Source organism: Stegastes partitus, unplaced genomic scaffold (genome assembly GCF_000690725.1).
Source record: "Stegastes partitus isolate 25-593 unplaced genomic scaffold, Stegastes_partitus-1.0.2 Scaffold1004, whole genome shotgun sequence".
In the NCBI taxonomy this organism is placed as follows: Eukaryota; Metazoa; Chordata; class Actinopteri; family Pomacentridae; genus Stegastes; species Stegastes partitus.
The window spans coordinates 42,885-60,682 of NW_007578735.1; the positions used below are offsets into that span (position 1 = coordinate 42,885).

Sequence of the window (17,798 nt, forward strand, 5' to 3'; positions counted from 1 at the left end):
ATGAGAGACAGAAATTTATTTAGATATTTTTTTGCAAATAACATACCCAAATTATTTTCCTCTATTCAAGTCTTGAGGGACGCATGAGGATTATGGAGATGAAGAAGCAGGCCCACGGCCTCTTAACATGGAGCTGCTTGATGCTGCAAAACATGTAGCTGAGCTGTAAATATATCGTTTCCATGGCCTGTGATGACAGCTGAGATGTCTACCTTGGACCATGAGAGTAAGAGGCGTTGCACCACCAAACACAGTTTTCTTTATCATGTACGGAAGATGTGAAGCACAGCTGGGGCCAACAGCTTCCAGGAAGTGTCACCATGCAGCTGATGAAAGAGAAAGGCCCCTCCCTCCTTTTCAAAGCAGAACATTTTCTGTGATGTTGTCTGGTCCAAAACTGCCCTCCAACACTAAACATCTGCAGTCTTCTCAGATTTACAAGACAAACAAATAGATTGGCATCACTGTTGGGACCCTTAAAAATCTCATCACTCCTCGTACACTAACCTGTGTACTACTAAGAAGTGGACAAACTTAGCATAACTATTATGTAGAAGAGGGCAAAAAGGCAGTATGGCCCCATATACATATTTATATATATATATATATAGACACATATTTTATCTTTTTAATGGTCTTGGGTACCATGCGACAACAGTGTGCCAATGTTAAAAAACTGTTGGCATCCATATTCTCAGATTACTGCCTCCAACCAACCAGAACTGCAGAATCCCAGATGACTCACTTATTGAAACTCACATTCCAACAAATCGGACCTCCTAGGTTGGCAGTCAGTCATAAAGATAAGCTTATCTGGCAATACAGGAGTCTGCATAAACTCAAAGTGAGCCGCTAAGATGAATATTTGAGAGAGAACATGAAGTTACTTGTCCCATAACCCCTGTTTTCTGATAACACGAGTAAGATGCCTCACCAAAATACTCATCCTGCTCATTGCAAGGAAAGAAGAAAGCTTATTTTTAAATGACAAGGAACGGTGCATCGACTCCTCTCACAGGGAAGGAGTGTGGCACCAGTTTGATGCGAGCATCTTAACCGCCATGCAGTGTTGGCTGGAATAATGATACAGAGGCTTCCGAGGATAGAGCTGAGAGAGCGTTCCCCTCGGTGAGACGCTTCACTCATGTTTTCAGAAAGAGGGGTTAAATCAAATTGCAAAGGCATCGCTGGAAGGAGACAGATTGCTGCTCAATTGGAAGTCATGATGGCACACTGGGCTAGATGTGACATTGCCAAGGAAAGTATGTTGACTGTGCTTAGGGCCAAGTCTGTCTGTGTGTGTAAAGTCAAGTATAACAGCACTCACAAAAAAAAAAAAAAAAACACCATCAGGAAAAAACGTTCAAGTCCTAGTCATAAATGTTCACCCTATCCCATGCATTTTACAGAAAAAAATGTTCAACTTAAATCCCCATCATATAACTTAAATACATTACCAAAATATTCAAACACCAGTTTCAGAAGTCCGTCAACTATTTAAAGCTCAACAAGTTGCATTTTTCTGCTGTTGACTGCGGTGAAAGTGGTGAAAGCTGATCTTCCTTCGATACAGGATATTTAAAGATACAATAATGAAATGATGCAATGCTTTTTCACCTGTCACTGACGCAATATAACTCTCATCACTGAGTTTGCTGTGACATGGAAGTACATTCAGCGTGCCATGGAAACAGCATTCTAAGTGGCTTGTTCTTCCTTCAGGGAGATACTGCATCCAATAACCTGATTCTAACTCATTTCAACACTTGCAGTAGTCGGGTGCTGGTTCTTATTATAGAATGACATTTGCCCACAGTAGCTCGTTCTAAGCATGCAGATCAAACTAAGGGCATGCAAAGGTTCTGGGTAGATTTAAGTATATTTTCTCCATAAACAACGTAGCAAGCTGTCTGAGGAGCAGTGAGGTTGGGAGGCAAAATGCTCAAAGATGTCAGAGGAAAACTACTGGACAGCTGCTATAAAAAACCTCACCAGCTTTCTTTCTAACCCAAGGTGAGTCTGATGGATTTTTAGCACTACAACAATCTGTTCAATCAGATGGCAAATTGACTTACACACTTTCAGAGTATACAATGAGTTTTTTGGCCTTCCTAGGTTATTACCTCTTGTTGAACATTAAAAGGAATGATTTTTTTGTTTCTTGTTTGGTTGTTTTGTTTTGTTTTAGTTCTTTTTTTTTCTGATTCTCTGGTTTTCTCAGAGTGCAAAACTAAAGTGAAATGCAAAAAGAACATGGGCTATGCAGTATAAATACCTCTGAGGATGACTTATTGTAGTTTGTGGTAGAACTCTACATAGGTCCGGTCAATACAAGTTTTGGTCATTGTGGGGGAAGAAAAGAGCAGTCCTTAAAACGTCAGATATAATGAGATGTGTGTGTCCTATGTCAGCAGAGTCCAATCTGCCTGCAAATTGCTAATTATGTCTGACTACAATTTAGACACCCACAGGTATCAAATATAAAATGATACAGAAGTAAATCCTTCACTTACTCCTATAGTTTACGTAGTTACTCTAAGCTTGCTTCTACTTGCTTCGTATCAAGAAGTAAAAACTAAATAAACACCTTGTTCACATCGAATAGTACATTGTTACTCAAAAGTAATCTATACCAAATTTTTTATTTTTATTTTTTCAGAGTTGGTTGAAAAAAAACATGCATTACACTCTTGTGTCTGTGTAGCAAAAACAAAGATACCACCAACACCAGCAGAGTGTTAACTTGTACCCTGGAAACCTCTCAGAGACAACAAGACTCCAGGAAGTGACCATGCTTGGCTAAAACTACAACGCACCGCATGTACACGTTGGTTGGTGTTAATTAGGAAACTTTAGAGGTGCTGATACGTTATCTCGGGACAGAACAAGGTTAACAGAGCTGGAAACAGGAGGGAAACTGTTCTCAGTCTTAATGCTAAGCAAAGCTAAGTGGCTATACTTCTATGTAGACATGGGAGTGTTACCAAAATCCTAAACTAACTTTCTGAAAGAAAGTCAGAAGCACTTGCACAAAAAAATAAATGAATCCTTTGAGAGCCCATGTGTATTCACACTTACATGCATACACAAACTAATGACATTCACATTCAGCATGCATTCATTAGTAGTCCATTGGGCTTTTAATTTATTTTACTTTCACAAAATGGAAAATATTTTAGACTCACTTAAGTTTGTTGAATGAAAAAAGGAAAAAAAAAAAAGTCCACCCTCCAAGAAACTTGTAAATGTCAGCCATAAATGTCTACACTCTCCTGCATTGTTCTTGTGTGCATACAGACTATCTAGGGGGTATTAAGTGAGAGGGAACCATGCTGACATCTCCACTTTGTCAAGTCCATTAAACTTTACAGTGCAGGCTCATTGGAGCCCTAATGAACCAGCTCATTCATTGAAGACATGAAAACCCCCTGTTGGGTCCAGATTTATGAGCATGTAACATTTAGAGGTATTAAATTCTACTTTCGCATGCATGGAGTGTGTACAACAGTGATGTATGGCAACATTATTGTACCTGTTCTATTAGCTTCTGTTTCTAAAAAGAGTGAAGAATGATCAGGCAGCTCAGTGTAAAAATTATTGTAGTATTTTACACAGCTATATAGCCTCTATAATCACCGACTCTGTCTTATTGGACAATATATTGCTTCACCTGAATATGGCCCTAGAACTTTTGAAAGCTAAATAATCAAACACATCATATGCAACAACAGCCTCCTACTTCCAAGCTAGTAACTTTATTAATGGATGCACATGTAGAACTTTATGCTTTTATCCAAATTGGACAAACTGATGTAACGAGCTTCACCGCAATATTTCAGCAATTATTCATGTAAGCTGCCCTCCATGTTTTTGTATCAGAACCTCTCCTCTCAAATCAGACATAACCTTCAGTCGCATACTTTGCTAATCATTGTTGAGTACTAAAATCATCAATAATTCATCACAGCACTCACACTCTTTTTAGGCTTTATCTGACAGGATTTCACATGGACTCGCAGTGGTAGCAGCTGTTGAATATTACATGTATTACCTGTTTGGAAGGGACAGAGGGCTTTGTTTGAATCCAAATGAAGCTTTTTCACCTTTGGTGACTTAACACTTAACTTTCACTGGTTTCCCGATTTGTCTCTCTTTTTTTTTCTTTCCTATTGTCTACTGTAGATATCTCCACATGCAGCTGAGTGGATTTCACCTGGCCCTAGTTAGAGTACATACTCAGGCACATGGTGCTGTTAATACTGCTCGGCTAGCTTGTTGGACTACTAATCACAACCCATTGAAGTTCTTTGAGAAAATTCAGTGTTGACAACAGTGTCTGATAAACACATGCTGTGAATATACATGACAAACAAGAACAAACTGCAGCTCCTTCTATGTTTTCTCCACAATGTCCCATATATTGCATTATCTACCTTTACCTTGGTTGGCATAATTGCAGGTTCTATTCTGAGCACTTGAGCTTGTATAAGTACAGCCCTTGGAACCTACTATGTCCGACAATTTTAACTTTGATTGATGTTATTAGTGGGTGGATATATTTGTTAAGAAAGATAAAACATGCTGGGCCACCGCTATAGCTCACCTGGTTGAGCTGGTGACCCATGTACAGGGGCTATAGTCCCCGATGCAGTGGCTATGGATTCGAAACCTGCTTATGGCCCTTTGCTGCAACCCTTCCCCCATTCTCCTCCCCCACTTTCCTGTCTCTCCTTCGACTGTCTTATCTAATAAAAGCAAAAAGGCCCCCCAAAAATAAAAAACTTAAAAAAAAAAAAAAAAAGCTAAAACTTGCTCTGAGCCACAGGATATGCTTGTAGTACCTGCTGGTCTGATTTGATGTTGTACGTGGACTTAAAATATCGTACATACTATGAAAACTCTATCAACAAAAGTAAAGTAAAATTTTGGAGGAATGCATTTTAGTATAAACAATTGGAGCCCATATAAACAAAGGAGTAGATATTTTTCCATTTAAAGATCTTTAAATTTGGAGAAGAAACATTTTGTTTCAAGCACCAGGTTATGCAGATACCGGTATACTCATGCTACAGTTATACATGAAAGAAAAGCAGGTTGAGACGCCCCCCAAAACTGGTTACCCCAGCAGAGCTCACAGAGGAAAAAGAAAGAGTTTGTTAAGGTTCAAGAGTAATGATTATAGAAAAATGTGACAATACACGCAAGAATTATCATGAAGCTAGAGCCCTAGCCACCAACATCTTTATTTATTGTGTATATATATTGTGTATATATATGTGTGTATTCCTTTGTAGATCTTAAAAAAGCTGCACTAAAATGTTTTTGTCTTATTACTATTAACAACATTTTTCAGAGACATAAGTTATTGTTGTGCCCATGCTTAGAGGGGTTTTCAAAACCATTTGAACCACCCTGTAGTGGTGAACATGTATCAACCATTTAGTGATGCCAACAGAAATCTAAGTGGTCATTGTATTGTGGGAGAGAAAAGTGAACCATTAATAACCACTTTCGATCAGTTCTGTACTGTGCAGATACAATTCAATCAGACTGAGACAGAACAATATAGTGGTGACACAGCAAAAAAAACAATAAATAAATAAAAAAAACTGAGAAAAAGAAAAGCAATTTATAGTTGCTTCAGAAAGTGACAATAAAAATGAAAATATGTTTTAAACTTTACAAAGCTGAAACTTATAAAAGTATTCAGACATTTACTTCAGAACTTTACAGAAGCCCTTTAGCAGTCATTACTGCTTCAGCTCTTCTTGGGAAAGGCTCAGCAAGTTTGTTAGATTTGGGCAGTTTACCATTTTCTGCCTGACAGGTCCTCTCAAACCGCATCAGACTGGATTGGAAGAGTGTAAACTGCCATCTTTAGGTTTCTCCACACATGATCTGTGGTTTAAGACAAAGCTTTGTCATTCAAAGACAGACTGACATGTGTTTACCTGAAAGCACTGCAGCGTTGCCCTGGAAGTACGTTTCGGCTCATTGTTTGGCCAAACAGTAATCCTGAGTTTTCTTGTCCAGTCTCAGGTTGCATGCACTGTTATCAGTTTTGTTTTTTTTTCCTTCATGGCAATCTCTATATTTGAGTACATTCATCCTTCCATCAATTTTGACCGCTCTCTGTGTCACTGAGAAGGACCCCTGAACACGATTTGTGTCACAGTAAAAGGTCTGAATACATTTGTAAATTAAAAAATGTTTTGTTTTTTTTGTTTGATTGCACAATGTCATGATGGTTTCTTGATTGAATAGTGGGAAAATTGCAAATGAAATCTAAAACACAATAAAGGAAGAGGTCCTGAAGTAATTACATGTTGGATGTCACTAAAACAAAGAAGTCTTTGTATGTTACAAGTGCCCCTTGTGAATTTGAGATAAGACTCATTAAAATACATGATTATCAATGAGGCATGGCTTCTGCAACAACAAATGAATGTTGTTTACTTTATAACTTCTTTGACATTAGCCTTTAGTGTATTGGCAACCCACTGACTTTTACAATTGGGTTTGAATAAGCTTAATTTAACCGAAGAATGCATTTTAACTGGACAATTAGTTTTCTAGTATTGTTATTTCTTTGTCTTTATCAGCATATGCCAACTGTCTGAACATTTTGCACACAAACAGCAATACTGCTGGAAAGAGGGTGACCTTTTAATGAAGAATAAAAAAATGCATTAGAATTTCTATCGCTCACCTGCTATGCTAAATTAGTTTTAGTTTAAAGGTCACATTTGCTTGTTTGCTAAAAATACAGACTGTATGGTTAAAATGAACATAAATGCTCATATAGTGAGCAAGACGGGGAAGTACCAAACATCTGGAAATGAGAAACAATTCCATAACAATTTCCTCTAGACAATAATGATGGCAACATTATGTTCCCCATGAAAATATGATAAGGGTAGGATATGGTTTAGTTATGCGATAACAAATGCTGGGAGCAACATGCCATTTCGCAGAATTAAACAGCTTCATAAGGGTGAATGTTTGCTTCAGGTAACGTGAACTCTGTGCGTGTTGGTGGGGGGTTAGCAAAATGTCTAATTTAAAAAGGGACAATATGGGCAAGCAACGGATTAAGGTAGAGTCCTATATAGTCTCTGTGCCTCTGTTGCCCTGAGGATGGGCAAAAGTTGCGACTCAGTGGAGCACTTTTTTTTTCTATTGGCATCATATAAAATACACTGGCGGTAAACCTTGCATAGCAAAACTAGATTTTAAATAACTAATAAAATATTAATTTGCTGGTTTCTTAAATAACTTGTGTGCTGAATGTTAGTGGGTGAAACAAAGAAAGCAAAGCCTTGTTCTCAGGCTGGGACTAGTTGCCAACTTCATGAAGTTAAAATCCCCATAAAACTTTGACTTGTCATTTTTTCAGTGGCTTTTGGACAACTTAAAACAAATGAGAAGAGTAAATGTCAACTGGTGATCTTCAGAGATGCTGGTCGCTGGAATTTGTTACTTTTTAAGATAGCCAAGCAAGAAATTTCCCTGCTTCCAGTGTTCATGCTAGTCAAAGTTAGGTGGGTGCTGCCAGTAGCTTTACACAGACATTAGATATGAGTGTTCAGCAAGTCCTTGTATACCTACTGGTAAATTTTGGTGTTTTTTTGTTTGTTTTTTTCATGTAGTGCCACAAAAAAATACATTAGTCAAATCATTAACTACCATGTGAAAACTGTGCTACGTTCAGGTTCACAGAATCATTCCTGGATGCGTGCAAGGATGGATTCTGTATGGATTCCATGTTTGTTTTATTTCCCCACATTAATTTGCTTTCTACCAGTAACCCAAACTCATGTTTGGTCACCTTACCTGCCAAACTACTGGCTCCATGCGATCAGCTGTTGCGGACAAACAGACAGTCAACACAGTGGTGTGAGAGGCGGACGTCAGAACGCTGGCGATGATGGCATCCCGCATAGAGAACGGCAGCATCGTGTATACCACAAACACAATGAAGAGGAAAAAGGAAACCTGTGGAGAAACAGAAAGATTTATAAAACACCTGCAGAGGGAAGCTGAAAGGATAAAATGAGAAAGACTGTAAAAGAGATGCTGGCAGAGGACAAAATTCAGATGGAAATAAAATATCAGTGTTGACAGTCCTGTGGGGAAAGAAAGAGCATGACCTGGGAGGTCTAAACACCACCAATGCTGCGTGCTAAAGTAAGGTTTATTTATGCACAGCTACATCGTTGACATTAAAAAAAATAAATAAATGACCAAAAGGATTGAGCTCATTCTGGGAAGAATTTAATATCAACGGACTTGATGACAGCAACAAAACAAACAAACAAAAAAACACACAGTTGTGCCATTAAGTACGTTTTAATGTTCTGCAGTAAACAGCCTGAGTTCTGAACTAAACAGCCATAGTGCTGTCTAGTGCAGAGCAGCATCCTTAGTGTCTTTACCTTACATAAGCTCCATTGATTGCAGGACAATAAGCTCCTACACTTCAGATCTGACAACTCTAATGTAGCATGTGGAGTGCCTTTCTTTTTATCCAAGCTCCACACACACAAATACTTCATTAATACACCTTCTGCAGCAGGGTCCCTCATCTGCTGCCGTGCATGGATAGAAAGAGGCCAGTGTTCTCATAGGCTGCAGCCAGGTGCCAGTTAACCTTTCTTGGTTTATTTGCAGGGCCAGTGGGAAAGCTGTGTTAGGGGACAGGAGGCAGTGAGATGGAAAGAGGAGAGGAAAGGAAGCAAGAGACAGAGAACAGTACCTCCTCTGTTTAAGCTTAAGTGACTAACATAACTGCCACTTCTCTTAATGGGTAACTACTGTGGCTGTGAATGTAAAAAGAGTAGCAAAACACAAAGATTGTCTGTTTTCTTAAAGACAATACATCCATATATTCATTTTTGTAGACGTAAAACTGCCCTGTTGTCAACTAATTTTCTAAAATTATTAAGCAATAGAGAACAAGCAAAATCCAGAACTTAGAAGAAATACCACCATGGCATCCTGCAGTTTCTTTACATCTGATATAGCAAGACACGAGTAACAGACTGAATATGCTGCACTAAAAGTGCAAGACATATCAGACAGTAACGTCTAGTTATTGATTCATGAATGGCTCTTTTCTTGCCACATTTCCACCACAGGAACTTCCCCTGGGGACTGAGAGCCTTTTGAGGAACTCCACCTGCATTTCCACCAGAGGAACCAGGGTCTAAATGAAGTTTCAGGAAGATTATTTTACCCATCTTGTAGGGCTGAACCTCACTGATTAGTCAAGCACGGTAGTGTTTTTCCCCAGCGTTTTTCAACTGCCAATCTTAAATGGCTTTTTGTTCATTGTGCTACAACAACATGGATCCACAGAATAAAACTCTGAATAAAATCTAGAAAACCACAGCTTGTCTTTTAATTATAGGGCTAATTGTCACAGACTAATTGTATACAAAATGGCAAAGCACATGTGTGCAGCACCATTGTACTGTGTGATGGATATAATTAAGGAAGATCCAAGTCTATACATTTTCTCTAATGCAGACCATGTAAATACATATTGTGCACATATGAACCATGAACAGACAGTGAAACACTCATGGCCAGTCAAGTTTAACCTCATTTTCCAGCATAATGCACACTTAACACTCAACACGAAACTACTCAGCCTCCTACTAGAACACATCACCCCAACACACATAAAAAGCTTTGAGTGTTTTCGTATACTTCAAAAGAAATAGACAAAACAGTCACAAGCATGTGATTTGATATTGTAGATTTTCAAATCAGTGCCACCATTCAGAACTCAGACAGCGCTGAAACAATCCTAAATCCTAAAGAAAATCCAGACTGTGCTGCAATTTCTTTCATCGGTCATGGCATAACTATGACGACCAAACACAGAGGTTCAGAATTTCAACAATCAGTTTAACTTATCATTATAGACATGCAGCGGCATTTCCATTTTCCGTTCTATTTAAGCCGTTTACAAAACTGCTTAAACCAATAACTCTGCAGAATAATCCCTTTTGTATGACAGAAAACATTATATTTAGTATACTGAAAGAAATGGGTGCGCTGAGACTTTTAAGCTGCAGGAGGAAATGCAAAGGACCAACGAACATGACAATGCTGGGAGGCTTAAGGCAACCAGCTGTGCTAATGCTTAAAGAAAAACTAGAAGAATACTATGAAAAAAAAACATGAGGGTCTGTAGCGGATGAGTTCTATGGAAAGTTAATAGAAAGTTTTGTTAATTTTAACTTTTCCTGTTTTGTGTGTGTGTGTGTGTGTGTGTGTGTGTGTGTGGTGGTGGTGGTGTGGAGGGGGTTTCTGTGTTTTGACTTCTGCAAATTTGCAGTTGCATTCTAGCAACCCAAGAGAGAGCTGTTTCTAATATCAGTACCACTGCCTCACTGAGCTTTAATTGGGTGCAGTCTTATTTTATTCTTACAATGTCATGGTTCAGTAATGCTGGCAATAATAGTTAAGATCCAAATGCAAACATAAAGGCAGAGCTGAAAAAGTTTTCAAGGCCATTTATTGGAAAGAGGTGCAGAAACGGGAAAGCTGCAATGGCAGGAATGCAATTTTCATGTACCATCATTACCAGCGTGTCAAAAGAGGCAGGTGAATGGTGACCTTTATATTTTGGAGCAAATGATGAAGCAGCTGTGGTGAAGAGCAGAAGTAAGACATCTTAGCAAGGTGATTTGTGAAAAGGAAGGAGTATAACATAAAGAGGGCCACCAGGTGAGAATCAAATTTGGTTCCCTGGAATAATAATCCCAATAACTGAAAGGGGACGTTCCAGATTACAGCATGTGGTTTAAAGACACAGTCGGGTCATTGATTAAAGCCGAAAATATTCATCCACGAAGTCTCCGCTTCTTTTTCCATAAACCCCTCCCCATTTACTGCAGCTCAAGCTCACCACAACTCTGTTTAAAAACTACTCTACGCCATACAAAGGCAAGTTTTAATATCTGAGTTACTGAACCATACATGTTTAAACAGGAAACCGATTATAAAGAATAAAAATGAAACGAAACAACCCACCTCCCAAGTTGATAGAATTGGTTCCTTAGTTTTGTTTTATATATAAGGCATCAAAGTCCGTGTTTTTAAACCCATTATTGGAACACTGCGTTTTCAAGGTGGAAATGCTCAGCCCGTTGACTGCTTATTTTGCTCATAATATATCTTCCTGCATGATGAAAAAAAAAACAAAACAAAAAAAAAAACACCATATGGACATGTTAACAAGGCAAAAAAAAAGGATTTTCACCAGAGGGAGTCTTTAAATATTAGGCCACCAGATGCTCAGAAAAGTGTTATTCATTCACTATGTCAGAAGCGCAATGAGACAGTATTAACTTACTTTCCCATACAGGAGAGAGCTGCTAATTGCTGCCAACTATCATCTAGCACAGCAGCATAATTTGCTTAGAGTCCAGAAAGCCAATTCCTAAATTAATGCTCTGAAATCCAATGCTGCTAACTCGATCACAAAACTGTACCCGGGATAATGGAGAGGCTGCAGGGGGAAAGACACCTGCTGAGTTCTCCTGAATACTTAATGCATGATGCAGTAATAAAACAGTGAGGCGCTTCCTTCAGTGTGGCTACGGGAAGCACATAAGGACTCTCTCTGACAATTAAGTAGACAAAGCTTTTTTGTGGTCCATCATGGTATGGTCGACTCTGCCTCTGACCCACGAATCAATTTCTTGATGATGACACTGAGGAGGGTTCGTAAAACAAATTATAGAGATGGAGTGTCAGATTACATCAGGCTTTTAGTCCACTGTCTGTGGCTGAGATTAGTTTACGGGTTACATTTACAACATGGAGCGTGTATGTGGCTGTCTATGGGAGCATGCGTTGTGTGTGTCGACCTGCTATTTAACGCCACAAAAAAAATAGACAGATGTTCATTTCATTTGAAGCTGCTCTCACTAAATCTGAGTAAAAAGACAGATTCACTGAGTTATAGTGAAGATGCTGAATTAAAGGCCATGGATGAGAAACAATCAGCCAAAGTGCTGTGTTCGTAATTTCCGCAGTCAGTCCGGGCACGCCAACCTGAATCACTACGATAAATTAAAAAAAGATTATACTCCTCCTCTTTACATTAAAATGCATCCTCTCCCTCTATCCCCTCCATCCCTTCTTTGTATAACCTGCTCTAAACCCACTTTATTTGCCTGTCTTTTCAATCAGTAGTTCCCGCCCTATCGCCATCTAGCCTCCTCTTTTGCTTTTCAAACCTGACAGGGGTTTTTCTTCATCCAAAGTGCCCTTTCCCTCAACTCCTCGACCTTAAAACCTAATGACGCTGGCTGTATGTTTGGATCAGACATGTGTGTGTGAGAGACAGAGAGAAGAAACAGAGATGATGAGCCATGGCCCAGACATCTCTCAGTGAGGGGTAGAGGCTGGACCACACAGATAAGCCCTTCACCCCATCAGCAAACAGAAAGGGGCTTTGTGAGGAGGAGGATAAGCATCCAATTGATTATAGGTTTGAAAATGGAAAGTGTACTCTATACAAACTGACCCTCAAGGACCAGGGATCGTGAGCACACCACCACTGAGGGGATATTTGGTGCATCAACACCTCAATGTTTCTTTTACCCAATAGTACTGACAGTTCAGTTTATAATTTAACTACCTCTTGTTTTCCTTTTGTGTGTCTCTGAGAATGTCAACACAAAAAGCATGGTTATTTTCTGACAGCTGACCGTGCCTCTAATGTAGAAATGCTTCCTCATGCCACAGGAACAAAAAGAAATAAAGGACAACTGGAAAATCAACTGGTTTCAAGCAGAGAAATATTAACTTGTCTCTTGAAATGCACACAAGTCCTGATACTCCTTGCACTAAAAAACGTCCTTTATCTAGGGAATTTCTCAAAACTGATAAGTGCTGACGTAAAGAAAATAACAGAGGTGAAGTATAAATCCAATAGAATGGCGCAGCAGTAGAAATTAACTTTGTCAAAGGAAAAGCAAACTGCTGTCCACTATTTGTTTTCAGCCACAGTTTCCATTTCCTCTACTGAGTACAAAAACAGTTTATGTAAAAACCACTCCAGGGTTTTGGCAATGGCAACTAACAACATAAAACATATTCAAGCAGATCCATAAAGAATGCACATTAGACTGTCAAAGACGCTTGAATGCAACGGTTTGCTACAGAGGAAAGAAAAGGGCAGGAGAGTTTATTACAGCACGGAGCCTCCACATAACAGCATGCATCACTGACCTCACCTCACCTTTTCTTAGAGCCCAGAAAGTCTTGTATTAGGCCATTAGATTAGTTTTCAGGAGATGTTAATAATAATAATAATAATAATAATAATAATAATAACTCATTTTATTTGTATAGCGCTTTTCAAGAACTCAAAGACGCTTCACAGGATAAAAGCAAAAAAGCAATGAAAGCAATAAGCAACAAACACAAAGGTAGACAATATAGAAATACAGCAAGCAGAAAAAAACAACAACAGTAAATATCGAGATAAAGCCTAGGCCTAGGTGGGAAAAGCGGAGCGGAACAGATGAGTTTTTTATTTAGATTTGAATATTACTGGGTCTGAGGTGTCTCGAATATGTTGTGGGAGAGAGTTCCAGAGGGTGGGGGCGGCGCCAGAAAAGGCCCTATCCCTATCCCTAATAACTGATTTTATATATATATATATATATATGTATATATTACATTTTTGATAGTTAACAATCTTTTCAGTATGTTTTTTTTTTTTTTTTATTTCAGTGTAGTTTTAGTTATGTTTATGACAGTATAAGGTCGGCGGTTCGATTCCGCCGTGTAACCTGTCTCATGGTCATTGTGTCCTTGAGAAAAACACTTCACCCACCTTGCCTGGTGTGAATGCGTATGAATGGTTTGTTTGAGGTTGTCGTTGGCGAGGCAAAATGGTAGCCACGCCTCTGTCAGTCTACCCCAGGGCAGCTGTGGCTACAACCGTAGCTACCACCGCCAGAATGAATGTGTGTGAGTGAATAATTGACCATGTAAAGCATCTTTGAGTGTCTAGAAAAGGGGTATATAAATCTGATAAATTATTGTTATTATTATTATTATTATTATTATTATTATTATTATGAAGGCAGAAAAAAGTAGGATGAAGGAATGACATCCAATATAATTCACAAAACCATGGTATATTAAATGTCCCATATTACGTAAAGTCATTTTATTACTGTATTCAGTTACCCATTATACGCTGGCACCCGAAACTAAAAGCAAAACTTTAAATGATCAGTGTACACAATTCAGTGACATCTAGTAACTGAATACCCCTCCCCAACCTTTCCCTTTCGAGTCGTGTAGGATAAAGACACCTATATGCGGAAGGTCCAGTCACTGGCGAATCAGTACTCCTGGATATAACTACACCATGACGACAAAAGAACACTACAAGCAACTGCATGACAAGGTGATTAAAAAGCATAGGGCAGGAGATTGATACAATGGAATTTCCAAGTCACTGAAAAACCCTTGGAGTACAGATGAATCCATTAATAAGAAAGGTAAGTAATATGGCGCATGTGTGAATCTGCCTAGAGCAGACTATCCTTAAAACTGAAGTGACCATGCAAGAGAGAGACGAGGGAGGGAGGCTACCAAGACACCTATGACTTCTCAGAAGAAGCAACAACCTTCAGCGGATGAAATGGGAGAATGCACACAACTGCTGCCCAGGTTCTTCACCAGTCAGAGTTTTATAGGCAGGCAGCAAACAAAACAGATAATTAAAAAAATAATAATAATAAACCTCTCATTAAATCTCTCAAATGCTCTGAGTGAAAGTTCATTTACTTACGCCTCCTTCATGCCCTCTAGTCCCCAAAAGTTAACATTTCAAAGTGCAAAATCACAGCTACATTTCTATTAAATAAGGTGATAATGGGGCACTAATAAATGGGTTGATAACAGCCAACTGAGCCTACAAGAAGGTGGAGGAGATCCCTAAGGGTCCATATGTATGTGAATGATATGCACTCATAATGGACCACTTTACTGGGTAGATAACATCTGATATCAGTGTCTTAAAAGATCTGATGATCAATATGAGAGTTAAACACATTAACCAATTTCAGACAAGAACTCCTTTCTAGTAATCTGATGGCACCTGATTGTGTCGGCCTCATGTCTGAATGAACATCCTGATCACTTTTCCATACAAGTCACAAAGGCAATCTTACTCAGTTGAACCTAATAACATCTACATATTGCTTTCATTACGGCACAAGTTGGAACTAGTGATTACATCTATATATAGGTATGGGAAGCATCCACGCACACAATAACCACTACTGTATACACCTTGCTGTGAAGCAGAACATCTCCTTGCTATGCTTACTATAATTTCAGGTTTAGTCTTTTGTTTATTAGTAGCTTCTTGACTTACTGTCCGATCTCACACATACAGCAAATATCACACATGAGCCACCAGTCTCTCCATCACTGTCATGAGTATGTCTGAATGAAGCCAATGGGAACAATAACGTAAAGGTGACCCCTGTCTAAAAGACAGAATGCTGCCACTTCACTAGATGGATGAATGTTACAATTCCTGTCTACAAAGGCCTATTTTCTCATCAACTGAAATAACAAATCTACAGATCAGCCGTAAAGGGAGCACGATGATCAGTTCCGAAATAAAAACACACCATTGTAAAGGTCCAATATGGCTTTCTACAAATTTTAACAATCTCGTCATTTTTCTTCTAAGTCTAGTGATGCACTTAACATGGAAATCTTACATAGCCCACTCCTGCCAGTTTGGTAAGAATGGTTCATCTAAAGATCTCTTGAAGGACATTCAAACAAGGTTTTCACAGGATTTTCAGAACTAGACTGTTAGTATTTGGACACATAGGGTTTGAATGTGAAATAAAATAAAGGACACTAAATTAAAGTACTTAGTCTCAACTGTAATTAGAACAGTTTACATCAACTTAGCTTAACTTTTCCAGGAGAGACGGCTACACCCTTTTACAGACTAAAGCGCAGCCCAAAATATTTCACTCCTAGATTTTGTCACCTGGAAAAGAAAAGGAATCACACACCTACACCACATCTTCCACGATAATAAACTAATGTCATTTGAAAATCTCATTCACACCTATGGCATTGGGACTGACCAGTATCTTCAGGACTCTTAAAGCCAAAATCAACATAACTAATAATAACCAACATCCTCCAATACTGACAGAAGAATTATTAGAGATTAAAAACACTAAGAAACTATTATCCAAATTATACAGACTTTTATTAAACACAACCATATCACTTCCCACACAGAAATGGGAAAATGACCTACTGGTCAGTCCCAATGCCGATTACTGGTCACAAATCTGCCGAAATACATTCATAATGTCCAAAAACACAAACATACAGCTCATACAATATAAAGTCATCCACAGAACTCACCTCACCACACAAAAAATACATAAAATAGGACTCACAGACGCAGACATTTGCTCATCATGCACACTAAACACTGTTGACAACTACCATCATGCCATGTGGCTCTGTCCCCCGGTACAAGCTTTCTGAGAGGGGGTCATGGAAAAAATGTCTGATCTCTTTGGATGCAGCCTTCCATTATCCCCTGCACTCTGTTTACTTGGAGACCTCACAGAAATTAACCCACCACCCAATAATCCCAGACCAATACTTGTAGGCATGACCACTGCCAAGAAGACCATACTCAGAAACTGGAAAACAAGACACAAACCCAGCACATCACACTGGCTTAAGCGACTTGGACCCCTCTTCTTCTCAGAGCCCTACACCTGTTGCCTGTGAGCCCGTGCCCCCAACCTGACAAATAATGTCTACTATGATTATTAATTATTTTTTCTTCAATTGCTTTTTAGTTTTTCTTTATTTTCTTTATTTATATTTATTTTAAATAAGGTTTTCCCTTAAACTTAATACATATTACTCCATACAATCAAGCAACAGATTTCTCTATCGCACATTCCAACCACTTGTGACCGATACTCCCTACTCCTGTCTCATTTGTGCTTATCCTTGCTAATTTTACTGTTATTATAGTTGTTGTTGTTTTTGGTTGTTTTGTTTTGTTTCTATTTAGTCCTCTTGTGGCTATCCCTATTATCTTCCATTGTTTTACAAAAATAACAATTTGGTATTTCTTGTTTTGATCGTTCATTTTTTCACTTCACTTCGTTGTATGTTTTGTTAAATGTTTCCAAATTTTTAAAAAAAGAAAAGAAAAAAAAAAAGACTAAAGCACAGCCGGAATCAGCCAATTTACTCGACAAGTTACGGTTATTCCACCTCTTCACCCTGAAAATGTGTTGACTTTGTCCGATGAGTTTTGAAGCAACTGGCAGAATATGGGCACAAAACTTCTTTAATTCTCTGCATTCATCCTGTTTCTTCGACTCATCACTAACGGCTAGTATGCTGATTCAGCTGCCAGCCATTTTATTGCATAAATCAACGCTGAAATGACAAGCGGCAGTCCAGGAAACATTTAATATCCGTGTGTTCAATTACCGTTGAACCATTGCAGTTAGGGCACTTAGTGTTAAAAGCTCTATGTCGAACACCCACAGCACTTTCAATTTTAAAGTAAACCTGCTCAAATTCAAGCCGAGACTTGGCACTTAAATGCTGCATCCATTATTTCATTCCAAATTCAATAAAAGGAAGCTTAGACACTGAAGAACAAAAAGTATCAAAATATTTATAGTCCGGACACCGTAACATAGCACCCACTTCTGTCTCACCACTGACTATAATCAATACAGTAT

General features: G+C 38.7%; 1 protein-coding gene across 1 annotated transcript in view; it reads right to left on the minus strand.

The window, feature by feature from the left end:
• adcy2a (adenylate cyclase 2a) overlaps window positions 1-17,798 on the minus strand; it is a 68,798-nt gene that overhangs the window by 37,115 nt on the left and 13,885 nt on the right. The window contains exon 3 of the mRNA XM_008294880.1: window positions 7,834-7,995. Within this exon, the coding sequence (XP_008293102.1) occupies window positions 7,834-7,995 (162 nt within the window). The remainder of the gene's footprint in view (window positions 1-7,833; window positions 7,996-17,798) is intronic.